The sequence below is a fragment of the Psammomys obesus genome, unplaced genomic scaffold (genome assembly GCF_907164565.1).
Source record: "Psammomys obesus unplaced genomic scaffold, mPsaObe1.curated_primary_1811, whole genome shotgun sequence".
NCBI lineage: Eukaryota > Metazoa > Chordata > Mammalia > Rodentia > Muridae > Psammomys > Psammomys obesus.
This window is the reverse complement of record NW_026585609.1, coordinates 1,107,780-1,134,102: the sequence shown is the minus strand read 5'-3', so window position 1 is coordinate 1,134,102 and position 26,323 is coordinate 1,107,780. Positions and strand designations below refer to the sequence as shown.

At 39.9% G+C, this 26,323-nt stretch overlaps 1 protein-coding gene across 1 annotated transcript in view; it reads left to right on the top strand.

Moving 5' to 3' along the window:
- Aebp2 (AE binding protein 2) overlaps positions 1-13,290 on the top strand; it is a 34,982-nt gene extending 21,692 nt beyond the window's left edge. Inside the window, exons 5-9 of the mRNA XM_055610277.1 lie at positions 2,543-2,667; positions 6,532-6,599; positions 8,127-8,240; positions 11,238-11,264; positions 11,791-13,290. Of these exons, the coding sequence (XP_055466252.1) occupies positions 2,543-2,667; positions 6,532-6,599; positions 8,127-8,240; positions 11,238-11,264; positions 11,791-11,836 (380 nt within the window). The 3' untranslated portion in view covers positions 11,837-13,290. The remainder of the gene's footprint in view (positions 1-2,542; positions 2,668-6,531; positions 6,600-8,126; positions 8,241-11,237; positions 11,265-11,790) is intronic.
- The last annotated feature ends 13,033 nt before the right edge of the window (positions 13,291-26,323 follow it).

Here is a 26,323-nt window from a genome sequence, read left to right as displayed (position 1 = left end):
GGTCTGAGGTTGAATTGACTGTATGGGAAGTGTGAGAATCTAGTGAGAAATATTTGTAGAAGTTAAGGGAGTATTAAGTGTATGTGATTTTAGAATATAAACTATATTCAGAGAATTAGATAAGAGGTGGTATCTGATTTGTTATAAATTAGTTTGTGTTTCTACAAATGCTTTAGAAAATCATGAGCATGTCAAATAAAAATCAAATAAGTTAAATAACCCATCAACCAGGATGTGTGTGAACTGTGTATTTACAGCATGAACATGAAGATTGTACTTTTAATTACTGGGTTCTGTGTAGGACACTCCTTTAATATTTAGGATTAAAATAATAGATGATAGGCTTACAAGTGTTGGGAGTAGGAATCAACCTTAACTAGAGCCTGCAGGGTACCATTCTTGATTCTTTGAGTCCACTGGCCAATAAGTCTGGAGTGAAGACATGTGAGTGTCGTGCAGTGGGTGATTGAGGGAAGGAATGAAGAAGTGCTGTTGTGAAAGGGAGTTCTGCAGGAGTGAAAGAGTTAGTAAATGGATTCTCCTCACTCTGGGTTTGATTAGGGTATAGAAGAAAAGGCAGATGCAAGTCTCACCACAAAGCTACAGTGAACAAATAAATTGATCACAAAGGGAATAAATATATACTTTTCTACTGTTAAAGTAAAAATATCTTTACATGCTGTGGAAGCTGGTTCTGAATACCACAGCCATAAGTGACTCAGGGAGGAGTTTATATTTCAGCTTATAGTTCCACAACACAGTATCACTGAGGGAAGTAAGGCTAGTAATCTAGAGGCACCCAGGTATCCTGGCATCACTCTGGTCTAAGTTTGATCTCTGGAGCCCACCTGGTAGAAGGAGAGAATTAACAAGCACCGGCCTGTGTTCTCTCCCATCACCCCCCATAAATGTAAAGCAGAAAAAAAGAAAGCTGCTTAATCTTGTACTCAAAACGCAGGGGTGCTCGCCCTCTCATTTCACACTGTATTGCCATTTAAATCTTTTTTCACTGCCCCATTATTTAGCAATGCTTGCACAATTTGCTGCTCAATTTTGCGATCAGGTTTCACTGTGTAAACCAGGATTCCTGGACCTTCGCTCCCCCACTGTTGGGATTGCAGGTGTGTGTCACCAGCACAGGACCCCTCTTTGCTTTGCTCTCTCACCTACCTCAGGCTGGCCTCAAACTCTTGATCTTCTGATCCCTTCCTCCCCACTCATTGTATTTAGAAAGCATAGGTGGGTGTACTTCAGTACCTAGTTGGCCCTTAGAATTGGCATATGCACTACTTACGTAGATAATGCTCTGACCTGCAGTTTCTGTTACGGTCAGCTGCTGGGCGAGTGCTAGTGACAGGTGTGCATGGAAGGAAGCACTTTTACCTACATTGAGGGCTTTTGCTTTTGTTTGTTTGTTTGAAGAGGTTGAGTGTTAACTCTGAAGTGTAGAACATACAAAGCCTTGCTTTCTCTTTTGGGCACTATTATTCAAGCAGATAGTGCTGTGGTTTGACTTGTTTTTCCTTCTAAAACATCCATCTGTGGATACTGAAGCAGCCACTTTGTCATAAATGTAGCCTAGCTTTCTTATTCTCATCTCCAGTGTCAAGGCTGGATTAGAAATCAGGATTGTCTTACCCTAGTCCCAACAATGCTTAGATACTGCTTGGGGATCCCTTCTGTGTTTTTGGAGACTGGATCTTGGTACATTGCCTGTGATGGCCCTGAACTAACCCCGTGCTCATTCTTCCCAAGAGCTTAATGTATATTGTTGAACCTACCTTAAAAATGGCTTTATTTTGATATATTAAAAAAGAGATTGTTGTGACTTTGAGGCTTGCCTGGGCTATACGACGAGACTATCTCAGAAATAATTAAAAAAAAAAAAAAAAAGAAAAGAAAGAAGCAATCTAATGAAGGTTAAGCCATGTGCACAGTATGCAGTTGAGACCTGGTTGAGACTTTAATGGTGAACTAGTTACCATTTAGAATTGTATTGATAGGATAGAGTGCTTGTCTGACATGGGAGGCTCTGTCTTCAAGCCCTAGGGTTTAGTTATGTGCCGTTTTCTTACCTTCTTCTTCGGGCATTTGTTTGTGATCAAGAAAATACCTGTTGAAAGCTTGGAAGTAATATTTCCTCTTTGTCACAGATTTTGAAAGATTTTGATATCATGTGAAAAATAGAATGCTCATGAAATCACAGTGTAAGTTTGAAACCTCCTTGTTGCACAGATGGAGATGGTCATTGTAGAAAATCTCAGTTGGTTTTGAGAATTTTTATGAAAAATAAAGATGGTCGAGTTTGAGGCTAAGAAGCAGGGGATAATGGAATTGATGCATTTATTATAATTGGAATTCTGCCTGTTCTCACCTTATCATTGTTCTGACTGAACACAGACACATGCAGCTAGGTGCTGGGCAGGGACTTGCTAGTTCCCTGTCAGTTAAAGCTGAGATCTCTAGTATTTGGAAAACACCTGAGCATTTAGTAGACTGTAGAAGTTTCTGAACTGTCTAACTTTTTTGTGTTGACTTTCAGCGCGACCACATGATTTCTTCGATGCACAAACACTGGATGCCATAAGACATCGAGCCATATGCTTTAACCTCTCCGCTCATATAGAAAGTTTAGGGAAGGGACACAGTGTTGTTTTTCATAGTACTGTAAGTATTCTGTTTTTCTTTCAAATTATATAGACTCGCAAAAAAAAGTATACATTGTTTTTCGCTATTTTATTGTTGAATGTGGAAGTACATGTTTGTAACCTCAGTGTTGCAGGCTGAAGCAGAAGTTCAAGGCCTGCCTGGCTGAAAGTAAGGGTAAGGTCAGTCTGGGCAACTAGTTGCTGGAAATGAATAGGGATGTAGCCCAGTGGTAGAATACTTTCCTAGCATATCTGAGGCCCTAGGTTCACTCTCCAGCCAATAGTTCCAAAAGCAAAACCAAACAACAACAAAACCTTAAAAAAGGTGTAACTCCACAGGTATAACTCCAGCTTTCTAGAATTGTGGCCAGCCAGCACAGTGTAGAGGGTTGCTGCTTCTTGAGGCTGGGTTTCCAACCCAGAACAATCAGAATGTCAGTTTGGAAACACAGAGCAGTAAGATCAGTGTGGTTGGCTAGCACGGAACTAATTTTATTGTCTATTCGTTTTTTTTAAACATTACTTATGTGTATGCATGTACCTGCATGTACATCTGTGCACCATATGTGTCTGGTATCTGAGGAGATCAGATTCCCTGAAACTGGAGATATATAACTTGAATTGCTATCTCTCTAGCCTTGTTCTATTATTTTTAAATTGGTGTAGTGGTGTAGTCTTACTTTAGGTAAGAATTCTGGCATTTTGGATTTTTAAAAAAGTGAATGTATAATTTTGGCTTGTAAAATTATTGTTGGTGCTGAAGAGATGGCTCAGTGGTTTAAGAGTGCTTGCTGCCCTTGTTGAGTTCCTGGCACCATAATAGGTGGCTCACAGTCACCTGTGATTCCCAACTCCATGAGAGTCAATGCCCTCTTATGGTCTCAAGTGTGCGTGCACAGACACACACACACACGGGTTGTGGGGTTGTGGTCATGTTTCTCTTTCTTGATAGAGACCAGGCTGGCCTTGAACCTATAGATATCCACCTGCTTCTGCCTCCCGAGTACTGGGATTAAAGGTGTAGGCCATTACCACCATGTGAGAAATGAAAGTGATTGTTGCATAGTCATGATATTGTGTGGGTATACATACTGTGATGCAGGTGAGAAGTTCAGAGGACAAGTTTAGGGTCTGTTCTTCTCTCCACCTTTATGGTTTGTAGAGATTATAGAAATGCAGATCTCTAGGCTTATGGGCAAGTGCTTTTAGCAGATACCATTTCTTGTAGCCCAGTTTTTGTCTTGATATATGAAATATAGTAGAATTGGGCTACTTTTATATTTATTCTCGCAACAAAATGGATGTTTGAAGTATTAATTGTTGGCATTGATCATAGGTTGTCATCTCCTATAATGAGGTTTCTTTCATTTAATTTTTGAGGGATGAATATCGTAGCTAGAGTGGAGGTTAAGGAAAGCACTCTGAGATGTCCATAGTATTCATAGTATTTTGGGTTCAGCTATGCTTGAAAAAAGGAAGGTGGTGAGTGTAAATGAAGTGCACATGAGAGAGGCAGGTGGGAAAGTTTACCCCAGACCTTGGCAAGTCAGTGACGTTTGAGTAGTCACTGACTGATGTAAGTACTTACTCATCAGCAACACCATCCCCAGAACACACTGTCACCCCCCCAGTTTTCCGAACCTGCTTCTGTGCTCATTTTATAGAACCTGCTGGGTTTTGTTTTGTTGCTTTTTTCTTTCTCATGTAGATTTATAACTTTGTTTTCTGTGGTCTCCACTATATCTGTGACTCTGGTGCAGGGGAGTTCAACGGGGGGATCCCTGGAGCTCACTGAATGGCCAGTCTAGCCCATCAATGAGTTCCTGGCTAAGTGAGAATCGGTGTCTTAATAAAAAATGTTACAAAAAGCAAACAACAACAACCGAACTAAAGTGGAAGGCTGGCAAGATGGGTTAGTGGATGAAAGTGCTTACTGTTGAGTCTGACAGCCAAACAGCCAAACCACGTTTAAGATAAGTTTTGAGTCTATTTCACGTTAAACCTGGCTGGCCTGGTGCTCACAGATCGATTTGACTCTGCCTCCGTAGTGCAGATATTAAATGTGTGCTTCACTCGCCCAAAAATTTTATTTTAAAACAAGATGATAAGCAGTTGAGGAAGAGACCTTATTGAACGTGTGTGTGTTGAACACATGTGCCCCAGTTATTCTTTGTAATTGTTTCATTGTTTTTTTTTTCTATGTACTGTGTGTCTGAATACCCCCAATTAAATATTCTTATTATTTTGATGAGGAAACACTTAAGCTCACTATAGAAAAAAGAGAACCTCCTACTCTAAAAGAAGGGAACAAAATAAGGTTGAAAATCCAGGAAGAGTTAGGACAAACTTGTATGTTGTATGCTTAGTAATTGAGGAATGAGTAATATGAACTTATAAGTTCATGAGCATAAGTTCTTAGACTGAGAAAAGGATGGACTGAGAATAAGCTGAGGAACCTTGTCTGGGGAAGCCAAGTGAAGGACAGGGCATTTCCAATGACTTAGAGAGGAAATCAGCCAGGTGAGCAAGTTCTCAAGGTTTGACATTGATGAACACCAGTGTATACTAAGTAGAATCAACCTCTAAGTAATTAAAAAAAAAAAAATGTTTGAGACAGTCTACACAAGCTGCCTTCATATTCCTGCCTCAGCCTCTTGAGCTCTGGGATTGTAGGTAGACAGCATATTCTCTGCAAAAATGGTAGAAATGCTTAAGACAAACTGTAAATGGAAGTGTCCCTCTTAGTCCCTGTTGTAGGAAATAACCTCAGTAGTCATGAAACACTTGCTAATGCATGCCTTAATTGAAGTTTTCTCTAGAAGAGGGGCAGGACCATAGTTTCCAGCTGTGTTACTGTGCTTGGTTGGCTTGAGTTGTACCAGCATTTGTAGGGTTCTGCAGTTGTATCATTAGATCTACTTTTGGATTTTTCCATTACTTGCCAAGCCTAAAATTAAGGCATTTATTCAACTATATGCTTTCATATAATGGAGGAAGTAATCTTTGTATTTAAAGTTCTATTTTTAGTTGTGGTATGGTTTCAGAATAATATTGCAGTATATATTTGGGTATTTGTAACTTGAACTTGGTAATACGGTATTGAGATTGCAATGACATAAACTAGAACCAATGTCTCCATGTCAGTGTGAGCGTTGGAGAGCTGTACAATACCAAGTGTCACCTTGTTTTTACTGCTAACACGGCAGTGGCTTGGTACAATATCTAATGGTGGCTTACTCAGTGTTAGACCTAAAGATGGGTTGGCCCACTGTGCACAGCAGTAGAAACCCAAGTAAACAGATATGTTAGTTGTAAAGTAGGTCTTTCTCTTTGCATCGATTTTGGGGCTCCAGGATTAGTTGGGAATTGGCCAGGTAGCCAAGGATAGCCTTAAACTCCTTGGCCCTCTTGCCTGGGATATTAGGTGTGTGCCACCAAGCCCAGTTTCTGGCTTTATTTATTCTCTGTTCTCCCATCGTCCATCCATGTAGAGATCAGAGGACACTTGGGAGTAGGTTCTCCTCCCAAATAATATAGACCAAGGGTCAGACCAGCCCTTGAAGAAAGTGCTCATAACTGCCGTCTTGACACTCATTTTTTGCTTTAGTGTTTTTTAAGAAGTTTGTTTAAAGGAAGACTTGTTTGTTTTTTAAAATTATTAATATATATGGGGGCTTACTTTTAAATGATAGTGTGGGGCACCTTTGCAGTTTCAGTGTTGTGGGAAGATTGGCATGTGCAAAGCAAGAAGGATAAGATTTTGTGGTGGCAGTGCCTTTCCTGGTGGGCATGGCCACTTTATGTTCTTAGCAGTATAGAAAAATGGTGTTTTATAAATAGTTGGATTTTTCTTTTTAACCATTTCTTTTTGTACTGTTACTAGGTAATAGCTAAAAGAAAGGAGGAATCTGGAAAGATAAAGCTTTTGCTTCATTGGATGCCTGAAGACATGTAAGTATTTTAAGAAATACTATGTATAAGAAAGAAACCCGTCCCTTATTTATTTAGTTTTGATTTGTTGAGGCAGGGCTTTCCTGTTATTTATTCTGTAGATCAGGCTGGCCTCAAACTTAGAAATCTGCCTGTTTCTACTTCCCGAGTTCTAGGATGAAAGGCATGTGCCACCACTACCATCTCTGTGTTCTTTTTATTAAAATCTTGAGTGTAAAAGTTATCTAACTTGTACCTGGAGAGATGGCTCACCAGTTAAGAGCACTGTCTGTTCTTTCAGAGGTCCTGACTTTGATGGTGGCTCACAGTCATCTACACTAGGATGTGATGCCTCTCCTGTGTGCAGGTGTGCATGCAGATGACACACTCCTATAACATAAGTGGTGCACGCCTTCAGTCTCAACACTCAGGGAGGCAGAGGCAGACGGACCTCTATGAGTTCAAGGCCAGCCTGGTGTACAGAGGAGTCCAGGACAGCCTAGGCTACACTGAGAAACCAGGCCCCGAAAAAGAAAGAAAGAAAGAAAGAAAGAAAGAAAGAAAGAAAGAAAGAAAGAAGAAAGAAAGAAGGAAGGAAGGAAGGAAGGAAGGAAGGAAGGAAGGAAGGAAGGAAAGAAGGAAAGAAGAAAGAAAGAAAAAGAAAAAGGAAAATTAACTTAGTAAATAGAAATCTTAAGAGAAATGTGCATTAAGGTTGTTGAATTGGCAACTGAGCATTCTAAGAGTGTTTACTTAATTGTCCCCACTGTGTTAGGAAGCTTCTGATGAGGGCATGGAGGAGGAGTACCACTCAACGTGTGTAATGTTAGAGGGCACCTTGATAGCCGTTCCTTCAGTAAATGGGAGCAGCAGGCTCTACTTTGGAGCCTCAGACCCCTCTAGGCACAGTTGCTTGGCCAGGGTATTAAGCCAACATAACTGTCTCTGTTGTAAGTTGAATTAGAAAGCTTTTGGTCTCTTCATGTGACCCACTGTCTGAACTCACGGTCTTCCTGCCTCAAACTTTCTGAGTGGTGGAATTACAGACATGTAATCACCATGTACTGCCATGCCTTACTTAAATCTTTATTAAAATATCAAATTTAAAAGACTTTCTAATCCTACGTGCAGATATCAAAGTACTTTGAATGTTTTTTTAGGGTTAAATACCTTCAAATTCATATTTTGGTCACATAGATGCATTTATCTTTATATGGGCTCAGTCTCAGGAGAGACCTGTCCTTGGCACTGTTGGTATTTGCTGTACTAAGCTACATACTGAGCTCTCATGGATTGATGGTGTTTTCCTTTGTTAGCAAAAAACCAAACAGATTTTCATTGATTTCATTTAGTTAAAAGCCGAGCTATACAAATTCCTCGTCCACCCCACACTCCAAATGCTACTCATTGAATGTGTGCTGCTGTCTGTGTCTTTGCAGAAGCACACAGGTGCCCCTGTCAGAGCTGTGGAAAAGGCTGGAGAGTGAAGACAGGAATGAAAAGTCTAGGATAATTGTAAATTATTGGCTTTTCTTTTTTAATCCATAGTCTGCCAGATGTATGGGTGAATGAAAATGAACGACATCAGTTAAAAACTAAAGTAGTTCATTTATCAAAGCTACCCAAAGATACTGCCTTGCTGTTGGACCCAAACATATACAGGTAATACACTTCATGACAGAGTGCTTTTTGTTTTGTTTTGTTTTTTGTTTCAATTGTCATCTTGAACTTTTCTAAATTTTGGATATATTGGGATTTATTTTTTTCTGTAGAGATTGAATATTCCTTATCCAAAAATCTGAATTTTTGTTTTGTTTTTGCCTAAACATGACTAGGTGAACATCCCTCATCAGAATATTCAAAACCATATTGGTGCTCAAAAGGCTTCAGAGTGTAGAGTTCTAAACTTGGGACAAGCAACTTATGCTCAATTTCTCTGTCTAGTAGACTTTAGTTTTTTGGGGGACCGGGCAGGGTCTATGGAGGAACCAGGTTTTATGTAGCCTATGCTACTCACACATGTTGTGTAGCCAGTGCTGCCTCACCACCCATGTTTGGGTCATTATAACACATGGCATTTCTGTTCCTTTTTTCTTTCAAATAGGGAGGTGATATTACAAAGGTCTAAGAATTATAGAATCCAGAAACAATATTTTGATAAGGTGTGTGTGCTTGTTTAGATTATAACACACTAGTATTTTGCATGATTCTGGGGCTGGAAAAATGACTCAGAAAAAGAGAGCGCCTCTGCAGAGGAATGGGGTCCATTGTAAGCATCCAAGTCAACTTTGTGACTTAAAGTTCTAGATCTGAAACCCTGACTTCATGGGCACCACAGCATGTGATATTCACTCACTTAGATATACATACATACACATTAATAAAAAAGTAAGTCTTCATTTAAATAAATGTGGTTTTTTGTATTTAATCAGACTTTTGTGAGACTGAAGAAAGATATCCTAAAAACCATGTTCTTCACTTACTTTCTCCCCAAACTTTGCAGAAGTACAGTGTAGCAGTGTGGTTGTTAAGTGCTTCCAAGTCTGACTGTTCTGTGGTGTTAGGAAGAGGAGTGCCCAGGAGTGTTCCTTAGGTGATACACATCGTAGTAGCTTCTCCTGAGTCACTGTGCATAGATTGTAGCTGTAGTAGGGCCACACCGTATGAGCTTAACTTCCATGCTGCTGGAGCCAAATAGCAGGCTACTCTGGTAATTAAACCAGTGATTAAGAAGACACTCAACTTTATGATTTTAAATTAAAGCTATAATTTACTGTATTTCTCATGAGAATGGACTGTCCAGGGGTAAGATGATAATTCATAAATCCTTTACTGCATCTTTTAACTATCATAAAGTTAGCTAATTTGGAGTGGGGTAGGGTGGAATAGTGCTAATCAAACTTGAGCTCATGCCAGTCAGGCGCTCTACCAGCTAATTTATATCCCTGTCCATAAAATGAGGTTACTTGGTAGTAGCTGAACACTTGAAAAGGCCCCGTTCCTTTGTGACTTAGCTGTCTGAAATGCCATTCAGTGTATCAGGTTCTTAGTGAGACATGTTCTGAGAGAGTTCAAACATTCATGTGTCTTGTCATGAGGGAACATTGAGACTCTTGAGCTTTCCCTACTCTCTCCACTTTTTAAATAAAATAGCTTTTGTGGAAGGTGCTACATGCAATGAGACTTATTCTTTGAAAGATGGGATAGATTATAAAGGGCAGAAGATTGAGAAAATGATACAAGAAAATGGGAAAACTGTACTTTAAAAGAAAGATGGTTGGGTATTTATTTGCTGGTACTAATTTAGATTTGATTCTGCTTACTCTGGAGAGGTAATTGAAATTGGTACTCTAGGAAAGGGCCATTCTTGGAGAGCTAGTCAGCTTTAGAACTGGTTGCAATTTAGGAGCTTCAGAATGGACAGTTGGAATGAGTATCCTTGCTCCTGTTCTCCATTCTTTCTTTCTCCCTTTCTTTTGCACACATCAACTTATTTTTGTGCTCTTGCGCTTTGCAGAAAGCAATTTACTTATGTCAGTGAAAGCGATTTAAAATATTCTTCATGCTCAGAATTCATGCTCAGAAGTACTGATATAAATGAGGTTGGCTGTTCAAGATAACGATTCTTTTGCTTTTTTTCCTTTTTTTAAATTTATTTTATGTCCCTTAGTGTGATGTTGTCAGATCCCCTGGAATTGGGGTTACAGACACTTGTGAGCTGCCATGTGGGTGCTGGGAATTGAACCCAGGTCCTTTCAAGAGCAGACAGTGCACTTAACCACTGAGCCATCTCTCCAGCCTGATTCTTTGTTTTTTACTGAAAGTTTCTTCTGGGGAAATGACTATGTTCTTAAGGCACTGGGTGCTTTTCTGTAGCCCAGGCTGTCCTGGAATGCCACCTCCTCCTGCCTCAATCTCCTGAATGCTTGGCTTATAGGACTGCCTCATCACATCTGGTTTGTATATTAACTATACTATGCTAAAACAGTCAGCCAGAATGAAATAACTCCCAAAACCTTAAAGCTAAATTTTGTCTTCAGTGCTTCTCTTCTGGAAGTTGGAACTGAGGGTACTTAATAATGTATAGTCATAAAGGCTTGATGTTTTCTTAGTGTGAGATTAGGGTTTAAGTGTCTGGATCTTGACTGGGAAAACAATTATTTCCACTTGTGTTTTTGCAGAATGATTTCTTGCTAATATGTCAAATGAAAGTATGACTGTTCCACTAGAAAATGTAATTTACTTGCAAATGGGACTACAAAGAACACTTACTTGAAATTTAAAAATAGTACTTAAAAATGCATGTTAGATATGGAACTCTTAATATAGGCTACAGAGATTTTTTTATTAAAAGTTATGCAAATTTTAATGTTTTAGGAATAATTACTTTTCCCTTCAATATACATGAAGTTTCCTGAGATAGGGTTTTGTTTTTTTTTCCTGTGTTGTCCCACCTGTCCTTGAACTCCCAGGCTCAAGAATCCCACTGCCTCCGTCGTGAGTAGTTGGGCCTGAAGACACGTGCCAGCACTTGCAGATATGTTAGTGGTGGCCTGTCACCATCACTATGTTCAATTCTACAAGTATTTTTAGTGTTTCTTTTGAAGTACTTTGTGTTTGATTCAACTGAATAAAGAATTTTTCTTTTTCTTTTTCTAGAACAATGCCACAGAAGAGGTTGAAGAGGTAAAACATACATAAATACATAAAGCAAACAAGCGGGGACACCTGCAGTCTTAGTCACTGACAATGGGCTTAGGGAAAGTTGCACATTAGAGTCAACCCCTTCCTCTTTTATTTTTAAGTCCAGTATTTAGAGTAGTATTTATGCTTAGCGTGGACATTCTGTGAATGAAGTAGGTCTTCTGTGGAATATATTAATATATTACTGTAGTCCACAAGTCATGGAATGGCGCTGTGGGAGACTGCGCAGACACTCTCTGGCAACTCAGTTGAACAGCTTCTGAAAGGCTTTGCATGCTCACTGCTTAAGCTGCTTTTTTTCTTCGCCCTAGTGAGTATAGTAGTTTTACTGGAAAGATAAACAATTGCCCTTAAAAGCACCAAAAGCACTGTAAGATCCATCTTGACAGTGTGTATTGATTTGAAGTCCTAGTAGAAAATATTTAGACAGTGGAAATTATCAAAAGATAATTAACCTTTCAGTTATGATAAATAGATGTGATTGGTTGCCATTTGTGTTCTTTTGCAGAACTCTGATAAGAAAAATGTTCAATTTGTATTTAAGCAAACAGTGAACGACATTTGCAATCAACTAAAAATTCGTCTATCAAATTAGGTCTGAGAATTACTGTTAAAGAGTGTTGCCGTATGTCTGGTGGCTCCCTTTTCAGCACTAGGGTTTCTCTTGGGGTACAGTGTGTTAATATTTACCTACATAACTACTCTTGTCAATGGTTTTTGAAAAAAACCTCAATTTCACATTTTTTGTAAAATTTCATGTTTTCATTTAACCTGATTCTTAATTTTTTTTTTCCTGAGGAAAGCGTTAGTTTTTGAGTTTTTTTAATGTAAAAAAAAAATTGTATTTTTTTTAAAGTATCTTCAAACTGAATCTTTTATGCACCAAAGTTGGTTTTGAAAAGGAAAATAAAATCACTTTCTTGCTTGGCAGGCAAGAAGCCATATGGAATTTTTTAAACTTTTACAGAAATGGAAATATGTGTAACTTGTCAGTACTGTATCAAACAAATGTTGCATAGAGATAATAGAGCGTTGCTTGTAAATAATTGAGCAGATTTGTAATATATTTTTCTATTATGAAATGTACTGTAGATGTTTTCTAGCAGCATGAAAGTCAATGTATATATTATGTAGAAATAATATTGAAGGAAATTGTAACTCACTAGTGCTGCCAGAGGGATTGCTAACAAAGCACCTTTAATGAGAGATGTCTTTGCAGACTGAAGGACTGTGTACTACTGTTAAGTCTAAGAACAAAGCATTGGACATCCTTCCAGAAAGTCTTTGAGGGAGGGCCTAGACCCATAATGAAGGTTTATGGCACTCCCCTCTGACAGTGGCTGTGTACTTGTTCCTTACTGTTGGGAGCACCTACTGGAAAGCATGTGCTGTGCAGTCAGACTGCAGAAAGCACTCCTCACTTGGAGTTCCTACTTCCTACAGTGACAGGAAAACCAGCAGTTTTTACACTAAATTTTTAAAAGAATAGACAAATATAAAATTAAGCCTTGGTTCCTAAATGGGAGAGGTTCCATAATGCATAGATAATTTAATTTGCTTAAAAAAGAAACACCACATGCACAAAAGGTACTAAAAGTATGGGAGGCTTCAAGGGGGTAAAGAAATGAGTCATTGACCCTGAGGGATAAGAGGGGATGCACTGCCGGTGAGGATGCTCTGGAAAGGCCGTCTAATGTGCTCTGTAGCAAACAAGAGTCTATTTTCAAAAGAAGAAAAGCAGTGTGTTCTATTTTTTTTTCTTTTGCTTAAGCACTTCATCATTTGTTTTATTCTATATCTGCGAAGTACTCTGCAATCTCCTTTGTTCCTTTAAATTTTTGGTTTGTTAAAACATTGCCAAATAGAGTGTTTCAGATATATAGTTTGTACCTGTATTTTTATTTTACTGTTTCATGTTCTTGTAAGTCATTCTTAATTGACCGATGATTGTAGACCTTGCTTGAGTATTTTTTCTAATAAAACAAAGCAAATCACGCTTAGCTTCAAATTGTAACAATTCAATTTAATTTTAAGATGACATCTTGAAATACACATCCAACATTTTCTTTAGGTGCACAGAGAACAAATTAGTTACTATCAGTTTATAGAAAAAATTAGATATCAAAATATTGCTGGTTATTGGTTAGTGTCTGAGTACTCAGTTATGGTCCCTTTGCTACTGATGTGACTTGGGTTTGATACTGTTGTTAGCACACCAAAAACAATACCAAGTAAAACATGCTAGTTTTATAACTTGTATGCATACATATTTATACACACATTCACATGTGATTGGAAAGTAAAATTTTAGTTTGTAAAATGTAATGTTTCTTCTTAAGCAGCTCAGTTGATCTGTGCCCATATATGACATATTTGTAGTGGGCCTAGGATTGTGTTTCTTTTTCCAAATCCATGTCTATTTGAGCACCAGATAGTCTGTAGCTCATAGGCACAGTTATTCATTTTCATATCTGTTATTTGTTTTTTTCCCTCTGAAGCTGCATAATGGAGTAGTGAGAGTTTAGAGGCCTACAAGCCTGAGTTATTTAGTGTCTGCTCTATAAAATATGTTTGTTCATTCCTTATGTAGCTGATAAAATTTTTGAGCAGTAATATAGACCACACAATTTATACTTAATGTGGTGGTGTTAATGTTGGTAGCCAGCAAGGTGCTAAATTTCCAAGAAGATTGTTTCATTTACTTTGCAGCAAGCACTGCCATAGCTACCCGAGGCTCATGGCATTTGGGTAGAACTTTCGTGTTGGATTTCTTAATATTCGTGAAGATCTACCATTTTACTACGTGTTTTGTCTTACAGGGATTAAATGAGAATCTCTAAGTCAGATTCTGTGTTTCAACCACAAGTAACATTTGTTTTATCTAAATTTTGAAGTAGTAAATATTGTAAAATTTTAAAGTTCTTTATTTTTCTAATAAATCTTTTCATACATTAATATGGTTACACATTAATTCTGAATTTCAGATAAGAAAATAAAGTGGATAATACTTAACCCTCATGTATATTCAGATGTGTCTAACTCATTGAAAACATAAAGCTGGTGTTCTGCCTAAGCCCTGCAGTTGGGAGGATGAAGCAAGAGGATTGCCAAGAGTCCAGTGGCAGAGTGAGACTGAGTCAGAGCAGACCACAGGAAAGAAGAACTGATAACTTCTTTCTCTCGGCCCCACGTTATTAGAGTCGGGGCCATTGAGGTGCTCAGGGGGAAAGGTGCTTGGCAACAGGCCTAATGGTCTGCGTCCATCCCTAGGGGCCACATGGTGTGAGGAGAAATGACTGACATGGTTTCTCCCAACAATTAGACACACTAGTATTTAAATATGCAAATTCTCTTTAAAAGGTAGCTTTTGCCATCGTTTAAAACAGATTCTGTTGTTTGTTCTGAACTGTTTTCATGATGCATGGTTAACAAGGGATGTAGGACAATACTGAGTGAATTTCAAGTGGTAAATGTGGTGAGGTAGTGTAAATGGTCTGGTGAGCGAGTGGCTGTTTAGTCACAGCTTTATCTTTCTATTTTTATGATCCCCTATCTATAAGTTGTAAAGGTAAGCCAGGTTTTAGCTTATGTGGATTTGTAATGCAAAGCCTGACACGATATGTCTAGCAAGTCCTCATGTTACAGAGATACTATGTATAGTTTACTTATAAAGAACAATTCAAACCTTATATTATTTAGAAGGATTTTTTAAGAGTTCTACTTTGTAAGGTTTTAATTTAAGATATTTTTCTATTCTATTTCCTAAAAGGATAAAACAATTGAGAAAATTTTGTACATATTTTTCTTTGATTGTTGAAGAATCTTGTGACCTGGTATAGGACATTTTGCAATTCTAACACTGCAACTTTAATATAAATAACTTTTGTAGAGATTTTCTTTGTAAAAAAAAAAAAAGATGAGAATATTTTGAAATTTCTAATGTTTTGTTTTGAATAGACTTAAAATACAAGCATGACATGCTGTATTCTGATTTTTTAATTGTTAAAATTTAAAAACAGAACTTACCTAGCTTGATTTCTTTCCCAAGTCAAGTTTGTACAGTGTCACTCATGGCTCTGCTAATCTAAAAACAGGTTGTAAGCAGTTTAGAGCAGAGGTTTTTTTGTTTTTCCCCTCTAGGTCAGTATTTCCACTATCCAATTTGCTTCTCACAGGGTGAGCAAGATGATGATAAATTGTGTTTAAATCACTATGAAGTTCTCACTTATGTCCCACACAGTCTGTGCCAGGATTATACTCAACGCAAAATAGTTGAAGTATTTGTCATTTAATGAGCTGTAAAGAGGAGTGCTTGTTAGCCAGGTCCCAGAGAGCTACAGGGCAGAGGACACTAGGGCTGAGGTAAGCGGTGATGAATTTCATAAACTCGTTTATAATGTAATTATTTGGATTTATTTAATCTCATTAAAAATACTTGTTTTTGGCTGAATCCTTTAAGAATAGAAAAAACTCAATGAGGTTGCTGTGAATGGTGTTTTCAGTAATCCTGTCCGGAGGGCCTGCCTGGCTTGTGCTTTCTCTGGTTATAAGGCTGCAGAGCCTTACTGTCCTGTTGTGTTCTTTTTCTTCATCGTTTACGTTCTTTGGCTGAAGAAAACTTGTTTTTTAAATTTTACAATTTTATAATTTCTATGCTTCTTGTAAAGAAAATTTTCACAAATTTATATTCGGATGCCTGTGGTTCTTGTGTGTGCTTAAGATGATTGCACTTGGGGGTGGGAGTGGAAGAATCATGTTTTGGGGGAGATTTGTGTAGCTAGGAAATACTGATAGCGTAGAAGACACAAGGGCCTGTGTACTTGGAGTGGACCCCAGCACCTTACTCATAGCTGGGTAAGCCATCTCCCAGTGAGTTATTCCCAGCCTCAAGTCTTCTCTTTGTTGCTGTGCCCAGTATAGATAGTTTGGCTGAGAACCCCATTGGACGTTGCTCAGAAAGGTCCTAAGGTCCCCACTGTGGATCCTTTTCACCGGAACGCCTCCTTGAGGCAGGCAGTAATGTCAGCTTCTGTAGCTGTTGGTCGCTGTGGTCTCTGTCTCAGCATAGGCCCTCTCCTAGGTCATGTGTACAATCAGGGAGGGGTGCACACACTTAATAGCAAGTGGCTTTGAGCTGAGTAAACAGGAGCAGTGCAGCTGAAGAACAGACATCCTAAGTCAAATGCTGCAAACAAAAATATATGAAATTCTTAAAACTGAGCAGGCTCAAGGGTTGGTTCCCTGGCCAAGAGTGTATAACTGCTTTTGCAGACCTAGTGCCTCTTAGGGGCTACTCACAGCCACCTGTAACTCCAGCCACATAAGATGCAGCATTCCATGGGCTCTTGTACTTAACCTACATAAATGCACACACATTTTAAAAGAATTTGCTGTCACTCGATGAAAACCTGTAACCAGTGGGTAAGCTACAGCTAGAATCAGCAGAGCGATACCAGAAACTTTGCCTTAAAAAATGCCTCGGTTAATAGAGAAGCAGGTTTCGTTGTGATACATTCCATTTGCCCTCCATGCTCCCCTCTCCTGCACTCCCTCCTGCTTTCATGACAGAGCTCATCTCCTTTTCAAATATAAGTCTAGATAGCCGGCCGCTCTTTCCAAAAAAGATTTTGGTTGGTTGGTTTTTTGTTCATTTAATTGTTTTTTTTTTGTTTGTTTGTTTTTGTTTTTGTTTTTTTTTTTTGTCACTCAAGTAGTTACCAAATTGAAAAAAAAGTTGATATTAGAGAAACCTTGACTTTCTGCTCTTTCCTTTTAGCTATTTGTTGTAGTGCGATAGGTATTGGGAACATTAAGAACCACCAGAACTCTTAAGGTTGCTCTTAAAGACTTGTTAAATGCAACATGTATCAATTCAGTATGTGTTTGGCCTGTCTTATGACTTCTGTCAGTTTGCGTTACTGCGCCTTAGGGCCTTGTGCATTTGAGGCTAGTACTAACACAGATGTACCCTAAGTTCTTGCTTTTCTGTGACAGGGGTTCACTATGTTCAGGCTATTCAATCGCCTGCCTCTGACTGCACTCTGACTAGTCACATTATGGGTAGTGAGTGATTTGGGGTGCATTTCCCTATGCTCCCAACACTGGAGATACTAGGACAAGATTTCAGTGGTTGTGGGTTTAGTTTAGTTTAGTTTAGTTTAATTTGAATCCCCACGCTGATACTGAGAATTTTATTTGGGGCAAGCACACCATTGAGCTTTATTCCTAGCTGAGACAAACTCAGCTTCTTGGATCTTGACACCCTTGAAGTCTGAGTTCATATGAAAGGGCATTATCTTTGAGGAAAGTTAAGATCTGGCCTTATTGATGGGTGAAGTGACGCACACCTTTAATCCCAGTGTGAGGGGGCCAGAGGCAGGCTGATATCTCTCTGAGTTCAAGGCTAGCCTGGCCTTCAAAGGGAGTCCAGGACAACCGGGGCTACCCAGAGAAACCTGTGTCAAGAAACCATAAAAGTACTAGGAGAGGGAGGGCTAAGCTGTGCAGCCAGGAGGATTCAGATACCCAGCACCTAATGCACATAAAAAGCTGTCTACAGCAGTGTGTGCATATAATTGTGCCATTGGAGAGGCAGGGAGCTGGAGCCTGTTGGCCTGCCAGTCCAGCTGAAATGTTGAGAAGTTTAGGGGAGAAGACCCTGGTCTAATACAGTAGAGTGGGATTGAAGTCGATCATAGGCCTCCCACCCACCTACAGTCACAGTAACTGCTGAAGAATTACACAAGGGTAAGTCAGAATCAAAGTGCGGTTAGCGTATCTTTAAAAAGTTGACTACAGTAGAGATAGGAACTGGTTTTGTTAAACATAATATTCACTAAAAATGTTTTAAAGCTCATTTGAAGGCAAAGCTGTTGAGAGTTGTTACAGTTGTTAGTATTTGAGCACTCAAGGGCACTTTGCTTTAAACTGCTAAGAAGGAACAACTCTGGGTAGTGCTGAGGGTGCCGTGCACAGCTTGGGGAGGGGTGTTCCAGGAATGACTGCCGCCTTCCACCTCAGTGCTGAGCTGAGGCGCCAGCCATGCATCAGGACTGATTCAAACAGAAGGCGGTATTCCTGGCTTGTTTGCCACTGAGATTATAACACTAAGGCCAGGTTTCTGCCCTCTTTTCAAGGCATAGGAAGGAAGCTCTGAGAGGGTACAATGCTTCCTGAATCACATTTAGAAAAACTAGAGAATTCAAGACACTCCATAGGAAGAGCTTTTCTATCCCCTTCTCCCCCTTTCCTCCTCTTCTTTTTCTCCTTCCTTCCTCCCTCTCTCCTTCCCTCTGTTCCAACTTCCCTTCTTCCCTTCCTTCCCTCTCTTTAGTCCAGGCTCACCTGGAAGTTAACTTTGTTGCTCAGGCTTTCCTTGAAGTCTCTCCTCCTGCATCAGCCTCCCAGAGCTTACAGACATGTGACACCATATTTGGTCAGCTTTTTACATAGGATATAAAGTCTAGGGCAAAGTAGGCTATAATAAAATGTCCCTCTTACCTTTGTGCAAAGATTAAAAAAACGGCTTTAAAAATAGACCTTGCCTTCCTGGGTGCATAGTCAAAACTAGCAGAGAAGTCCTACCTGAATGTAGGTATAAGTGGGAGAAAAGCAGCCTTAGAAAAGTAAGCTTTAGCCAGAAGTTCCCTTTCTGCCCTCTTACAAGTGTGGCTGATTTTGTCCTAATTCCTTGGGGGAAGCTTATCAACATGGTGTTGCCTGAAATACGGAATGACATTTGGCAGTTGTTCCCTGGTGGTCATAAGGAAATCCCAAACATTTAGTCAACACTAAGTAGTTGGAAACTCAGTTTGGTGCACTTCACACCACTGCCTAGGATCACTTCATCCAACCCTTGGCAAAAGTAGGAAACTTAATGTTTCTGTCCTCCACTCCGTCCGTAAGGATCTCATGAAATGAGCAAGGCAGTATTTGTTTTTGTTCTTTGAGACAGGGTTTCTCTGTGTACTCCTGGCTGTCCTGAAACTTCCTCTGTAGAACAAGCTGGCCTGGAACTCAGAAATCCACCTGCCTCTGCCTCTGCCTCTGCCTCTGCCTCCCAAGTGCTGTGGAAATAAAGGCATGTGCCACTACCGCCTGACTACAAGAGAATGTTTTGAAATCAATAAAGAGAAAAGAAACAATCTGCGGCTAGAGTGACCCGCACAAAGCATGTACTGTTCAATTTTACACGTTACTCAGGCTGTCTGTAGACTTGGCTTTGGTAAAGATGTTCCAGGTGGCATTATACAGTTCTTGGTGCTCCAGATCATGAGGTGTTTTACAGCCAACTGGGCAGTGGTCTGTGTGAGTGGCCATCTTCAAGCCTACCCCTTACAGCTAATGTTTGTCATAAGCATTACAAGTGACACTCAAATAATTTGCCTGAATCCATACCCAGCAAGTGGATGAACCCCAAGATACAGCCAGGCCTGCCTGATTCTAAACCAGAGATACTAACCCCCCTTTAGCCAGACACAGTACCTTATGCCTGTGGCCCCAACATTTGGGAGGCTTAGGCAGATGTTCTAACCCAGGCTTCATTGCAGAATGATGCCCCCAAATAAAAGAATGCCTTTTTTATGAGTAATCATACATTTAAATACATTTTTGCAAGGCTGTATCAAAAGAGTGTCTTTATGAGAATTTATATTCATTCCTATCACAAAAATCCTCTTAAAGATTTTTGCAGCTGGACTTGTCTTGGGCTGGTAGTCTAAGATACTCTGAAGTTGAGACAGGGATCTCAAGTTCAAGCCCCACCTGCCAACTTAGACCCTTTGCCACAGTGAGAAATAGAGATAGGGCTGGGGCATGACAGTGGGAGAGCCATCATGTGCCGTGAGTGAGGCCCAAGGTTCAACTCCGTTTCCTTACAACATACAGAACAAGAAGGAGAAATTAACAACTGGCAGTAAACACCATTTGGTACTACTTTAGAACATATATGAATAATGTGTTCCTATAAATGACAGTCTAGAGGGTGGATTTTGGTTGAGGGGCCCTCTGGAAGCAAGTTGGTTCCAAACCAGAAAGATTATACTATAGAGCTTGTTGGATGTATCAAATAATATCTAGTGTGATTTTGGAATAAAACAAAGGTAGTAAACATTTTCAGAGGACCCAGGTTTAGGTCCCTCAGCACCAACATCAAGTAGCTCACCACTGCCTGTTTGACTATGGTCCATGGGATTCACTGTCCTCTGGCCTCTTTGGGCACCTCTACATACCTTCACACATGTACATGGCATGGTCTTACTTACAGTCTAAATGGGGTTTTCCCCTTCACAGCTCTCTGGAGACACCTTTACATTACTATAAGGTGTGTCTTTTAGGTGATTCTCAGTCTCGGTCCAGGATAAATTCACAGTGAAGATTAACCATCACAATGATCAAAGTACTGACTTCATCCATTTTTATTATTTTTTTGTTGTTGTTGGTTCCCCTGTCACCACTTAGGTGTGTGTATTGTATGGGTATGTTTTTTTGTTGTTTTGGTTTTGTTTTCCTTTTTTGTTTTGTTTTGTTTCTCAAGACAGGATTCTCTTTGTATCCCTGGCTGTGCTAGAACTCAATCTGTAGACCAGGCTGGCCTTCAACTTAGAGATACGCCTGCTTTGTCTCTGGAGTAGTGTGATTAAAGCCATGTGGCAGTGCTGCCCAGTGGGTGTGTTCTTAAGCAGCAACTCCATTTGCCAATAATGCCTTACATTTCTTGATGCTCCTGGCAGCTCAGAAGCTTTCCAGCTTCAACTTTTTGGCCTTTGAGAAGCTTTATACACTCTTTATATCTGCACACTTCTCCCAGGTTGCTGACATTCCTTTAAAGAGAGAGACTATTCCATCTCACCCCTACAGGCTTGACTTCCCCATTGTTAATTTCTGACTTGAGTCCTCTCAGCATAGAAATAAACCTGCCCAGGTGTTGTTAGTGTTGACCCTGACTGCTGTGGAGAGATTGCAGTGAATCCAAAGTAGCACACGCACATCCTCTGGAAACAGCAAAAGTCATGAAGCCAGAATGGCTGTTTTACACAGTTCTAGCAAAGCGGTACTGAATGCTGCAATTGCTGTCATTCTGTCTCTCCCTTTTAGACTCTCTGAAAATGTAGTTTAAAAATAGGGTGTTGTACAATGTACACCCCTTGATGAATAGAACTTATTAAATAAGATAGATTGACTAAAATTTTCATACTTTATAACATAGATGATGAAATAATATAGTAAAAGGAGTTAGGCATTGGTATTTGCTGTTTGTTAAAAGACCAATTCAGATATTTTTTGTTTATCTAGAGTGCTTTAAAACTGCAAATACAGCCAGGCAAGGTGGCATACACATGTAATCTGAGCTTTCCGGGAGGCAGAGGCAGGTGGTTCTCTGAATTCAAGACCAGCATAGTCTACAAAGCCAGAACAGCCAAGATTACAGAGAGAAACCCTGTCTTAAATAAATCTTCAGAAACTGCCAGCCTAAAAGCAGTTTGTCATATAATAAATGTGTTTGCTTTGTCAGAGACAGTCTTTAGAATTGGTTTTATAGGGCTAATAATAAAAATCTGTTCTGTTTGCACTTTTTAATTATGATTGATCTTGTCACCCAGGACATGTAATAAAAAATCAAACACATGTTCGGAAACAAAGTGATATAATCTGTACTTCTTGGATAGTCATTAGTCTGCCTTTGTTCTGTGAAACTTGTATAGATAGACAATCTGATTGCTAGTCAGAGCTGCAAGATTCCCTGACCACCGTGCCTAGCCTACTCTTCCCTCTCCAGCTCCTTATCTCCTCTTGGCCCACCCTGTCAACCACAGCAGCAAAGCCTGACAGTTAAACTGGGTCAGATTCCTGGAAAAGAAAATAAGGTCCCAAGTCATTCCCAACATTTATTTTCCTTAGCTACAGAAACATAATCAGATGTATAGGGATGTTACTTTTTTCTTTGTTTTTATTTGTGTTTTTAAGAATTTTATTTTAGTAGTTAATGGTGGGTATTGCTCTTACAGAACACCCTCATTTAGTTCATGGCCTCAGTGTCAGATGGCTCACAATTGCCTGTTACTCTAGTCTGTTGATGTATCTGGTCCTCACAGGCTCTGGAACCTATAGCCACATGCACATACTTAAAAATAAAAGTAAGTTTGTTTGTTTTTTGTGTATGTATATGGGTGAGCAAACGTTATGGCCAATGTGGAGGCCAGAAGAGAATTTTCAAGAGTTGGTTCTCCTTCCACCTGCAGAGGATTGAACTCAGGTTGTTAGACTGTGTAGAAAAAGCTTTTATGCTCCGGGCTATCTTTCTGCCCCATTTTCCTTTTGGTAAGTAATATCCCTGGCTGAAGAGAAATAATGACTTAGTTCATATGAAGTAATTTAACTTCTCATAGGAAAGCCATAGAAAAATAATCCCCCAAGAGAAAGCTGGCAAGAAATAAACTCAGGGCTGAAATCAATAAGATAGGGGAAAAGAGACAAACAATACAAAGAATTAATGAAACAAAGAGTTGTTCTTTGAAAAAATCAGTAAGTACCTCCTTTCCTCACTCCTTCCCATAAGTCCTCACCTTCAAGTATATGACCATTGATTTGTTTTTTAATCTCAGTTGTTCCATTCTATAAAAAAAAAAAAAAAAAAAAAAAAAAAAGGACCCAGGAGCCAGATGCTGGGGTGAAAGTCTATTACCTCAAAGAGGCAGAAAAAGCACCCAGCTGACCTTCCTACTCAGCCTTCTTTTTTCACACTGTCTGAAATACCCTTCTACTAGATGTCTCTCCTTCCTGTGTGTGTGTGTGTGTGTGTGTGTGTGTGTGTGTGTTTCCTGTGTTTTCTTATGTCAACTGGTTACTTCCCCTGCCTCTTGACATATGGTTGGTTTTATTTAGCTCTTTTTTACAGAAAGCTCTTGGGTTAAAGGTGTATTAGGACTGAACCACACCCCAACAAGAAACAGGTTTTTCCAGTTTACAATCTCAGGGTTCACAATGGAATCCTGCAACACCCTTGTCTTTTCTACTGCAATGGAGAACATCATGACCGAGGAAACTTATAAAAAAAGTATTTAACTGGGGGCTTGCTTACATTTTCAGCAGATGAGTTCGTGGCTATCATGGTGGAGGCATGGCAGCAGGCAGGCATGGTGCTGGAGTAGTAGTTGAGCTCTTACATGTTGACACAACAATCACGAGCGAGAGGGGCAATATGAATGCTGAGGCCAAACCTTCAAATCCTTCCCAAACAGTTCCATTAACTCGGGACCAAGCTTTCAAATCCATGAGCCATTCTTATTTAAACCACCACCATATAATTAACTCAGTGCATTATCTCTGTAAAGTGGAAGGAAAATGAACTTTTCTAGATCAGTGTATGTACTAAATACAATGCTAAATGGTAAGCTGGGGTGCTCCCCACCTCCAGCAAACCTGAGAGCAGAGATAATTTCTGAAAATTCAGAGATGTAGATGATAGGTCCAATAACATAGCTCAGGTGATAGTGCCCATCCATCATGAAGCCCTGAGTTTAACTGTCATTTCCACATAAACCAAGCATTTTGTGGATGCTTATGATCCCAACACTTGGGAAGTAGAGGCAGGAGGGTTAGAAGTTCAAGTTCATTCTTGGTCACGTAGCAAGTCAGAGCTCAGCCTAGGATATATGAGGCACTACTTAACATTAAAGAAATACTTCTAAATTTTATACATAAGATATGAAATAAAAGAAAAATTAGTGCTGGTTGTGGTGGTGCACACCTTTGATCCCAGGGTCGCCTGCAATGGTTTTATTGGTCATGACCTGCCTTAGTGTTTTAAAAACAGGTCTCACTATGTGGCCCTGGCTAGCCTCCAACTCACAGAGCTCCTCCTGCCTCTGCCTTCCACGTGCACAACAAGAAACAGGTTTTTTTTCTTGGGAGGCAGAGGCAGGTGGGTCTCTGTGAGTTCAAGGCCAGCCTGGTCTACAAAGCGAGTCCAGGACAGCCAAGATTACACAGAGAAACCCTGTCTTTAAAAACCAAACAAAACAAAAACAAAACAAAAAAACGCCAAAGTAGTCGTGTTGGAAATGAAAAAGTCAATGAAGCAAAACACAGTGGAAGCCTCACCAGCAGATAGGACCAAACCAGTGAGAAGGTAGGGATGGAGGACAAGGCCTAAGAAATTCTGCATTCTCAAGTCAGCAGGATAAAAATAGGTATGAACACTGTGGTGTGTGGCAAAGTAGACAGGTAGAACTCATGGGGCAGAAGGAGCTGAGATAAAAACCAAATCCAGAGAACGCAGTTCATGAAATCACAGAAAATCCTACAGATAGAGAAAGAAGAGCTACTTAGAATCCCAAACACTTATGAACAGGGATGGGCCTCCCATGATGTAAAAAATATAAAATAGTATTAAAACTAGAAAGAAATCCACAGCTCAGCCACAAAGCCAACACATCAAACCAGCGTCAGATCTTTCTTCAGCAACTCTAGAAGCCAGGAAAGCATGGAGCGATCTGTTTTAAAGTGCTGAAAGAAATGACCACCAGAGAGGATGACCATTCAACCAAGTTATTCTCTAACTGATGGAGAGAAAAGAATGTGTCAAGACAAATATTAAGAATCCCAGCACATGGGAGGCAGAGGCAGGAGGAGCTCTGTGAGTTGGAGGCTAGCCAGGGCCACATAGTGAGACCTGTTTTTAAAACACTAAGGCAGGTCATGACCAATAAAACCCATCATTTCAGGCGACGCTAAAAGGACTACTATATACCAAAGAGGAAGATAGCCACAATTATAGGGGTACAGGAAAAAAAATGAAGAGGTCCACCACAGCCAAGAAACTTCTAATATTATAGGAGAGACATGAATAAACAATAACCTAACCAACTAACTGAAACTAATACTAAACAAAAGTACAGCAATTAGTATATATGTTTTCAGCAATGTTCATGGAGTTAGTTTAACAGTAAAGAGATACACACTGCCTGAGAACTAAATCCAACAACTCAACATTTCCATGAAATAGACCTCCCTGGTAGAGGTCCTCACAGTCTGAGTCTGTGTGTAGTCAGCCAAGCCAATGAAACCTGAAAACAAGCTGGCCTGGCTGTTTGGATGGCTGATCAGATAGAGTTCAAACCCAAACCAGTCAGCCGGCCAGAACATATTAATAAAGAGGACAGTTAGCTAGTTAGCTGTAACAATTGTAAACTTGGCATTAAACACATTGATTCATTCAGCGAACACTGATAGCTCTGGAAAGTCACACAGGCTCTGATCCAGGAAGAGCAGGTGATGTCATCATCTTTGGCTGTTTCACCCAAGCTAAAAGTGGAACATAGACAGATGGACGTAGCAGTACCGGACTTCTATGTGGAAGAAATGGAATACACACTCTTCTGTGCAGCCCTTGGAGCCTTCTCTAAAAGAGGTCATGCTCCAAGCCGGGCGGTGATGGCACCTGAAGCCCCAGCACTTGGGAGGTGAAGGCAGGAGAATCAGGCCAGGGTTTAAAGCCACTCCTAGCTACACAGTGAGTTTGGCCAGCCTAGGCTGAGGTTCATAACACCATCTCTAAAAGCAAACAAACATGCCAGGTGTGGTGGCACATGCCTTAGTCCTTGAATTTGGGATCTCTTTCAATAAAGTCTGGTATACAAAGTGAATTGGAGGCCTGTCAGGGCTACATACTGGCTTAATCCTGACTTAAAAATCAAATAGAAACGATGACATTTTAGGTTATAAAGCAGTTAGTTACAAAATACAAAATAAGCATGGCACAGTGAAACAAGCCTGTAATCCCAGCACTCTGGGAGGCTGAGGCAGGCAGATCTCTGTGACTGTTCAAGGCCAGCCTGGTCTACAACGTGGGTCCAGGAGAGCCAAGGCTACCCAGAGAAACCCTGTCTCAAAAAAAAAAACAAAAAAAAAAAAACCAAACCAAACCAAACCAATCAAGCAACCAAACAAAATAAAATTAAAAAAAAAAAAATGTGAGCTGGAGAGATGGGTTGGGGGTTAAGGGCACTGGTTGCTCCTGCAGAGGACTGAGGTTTGGTTCC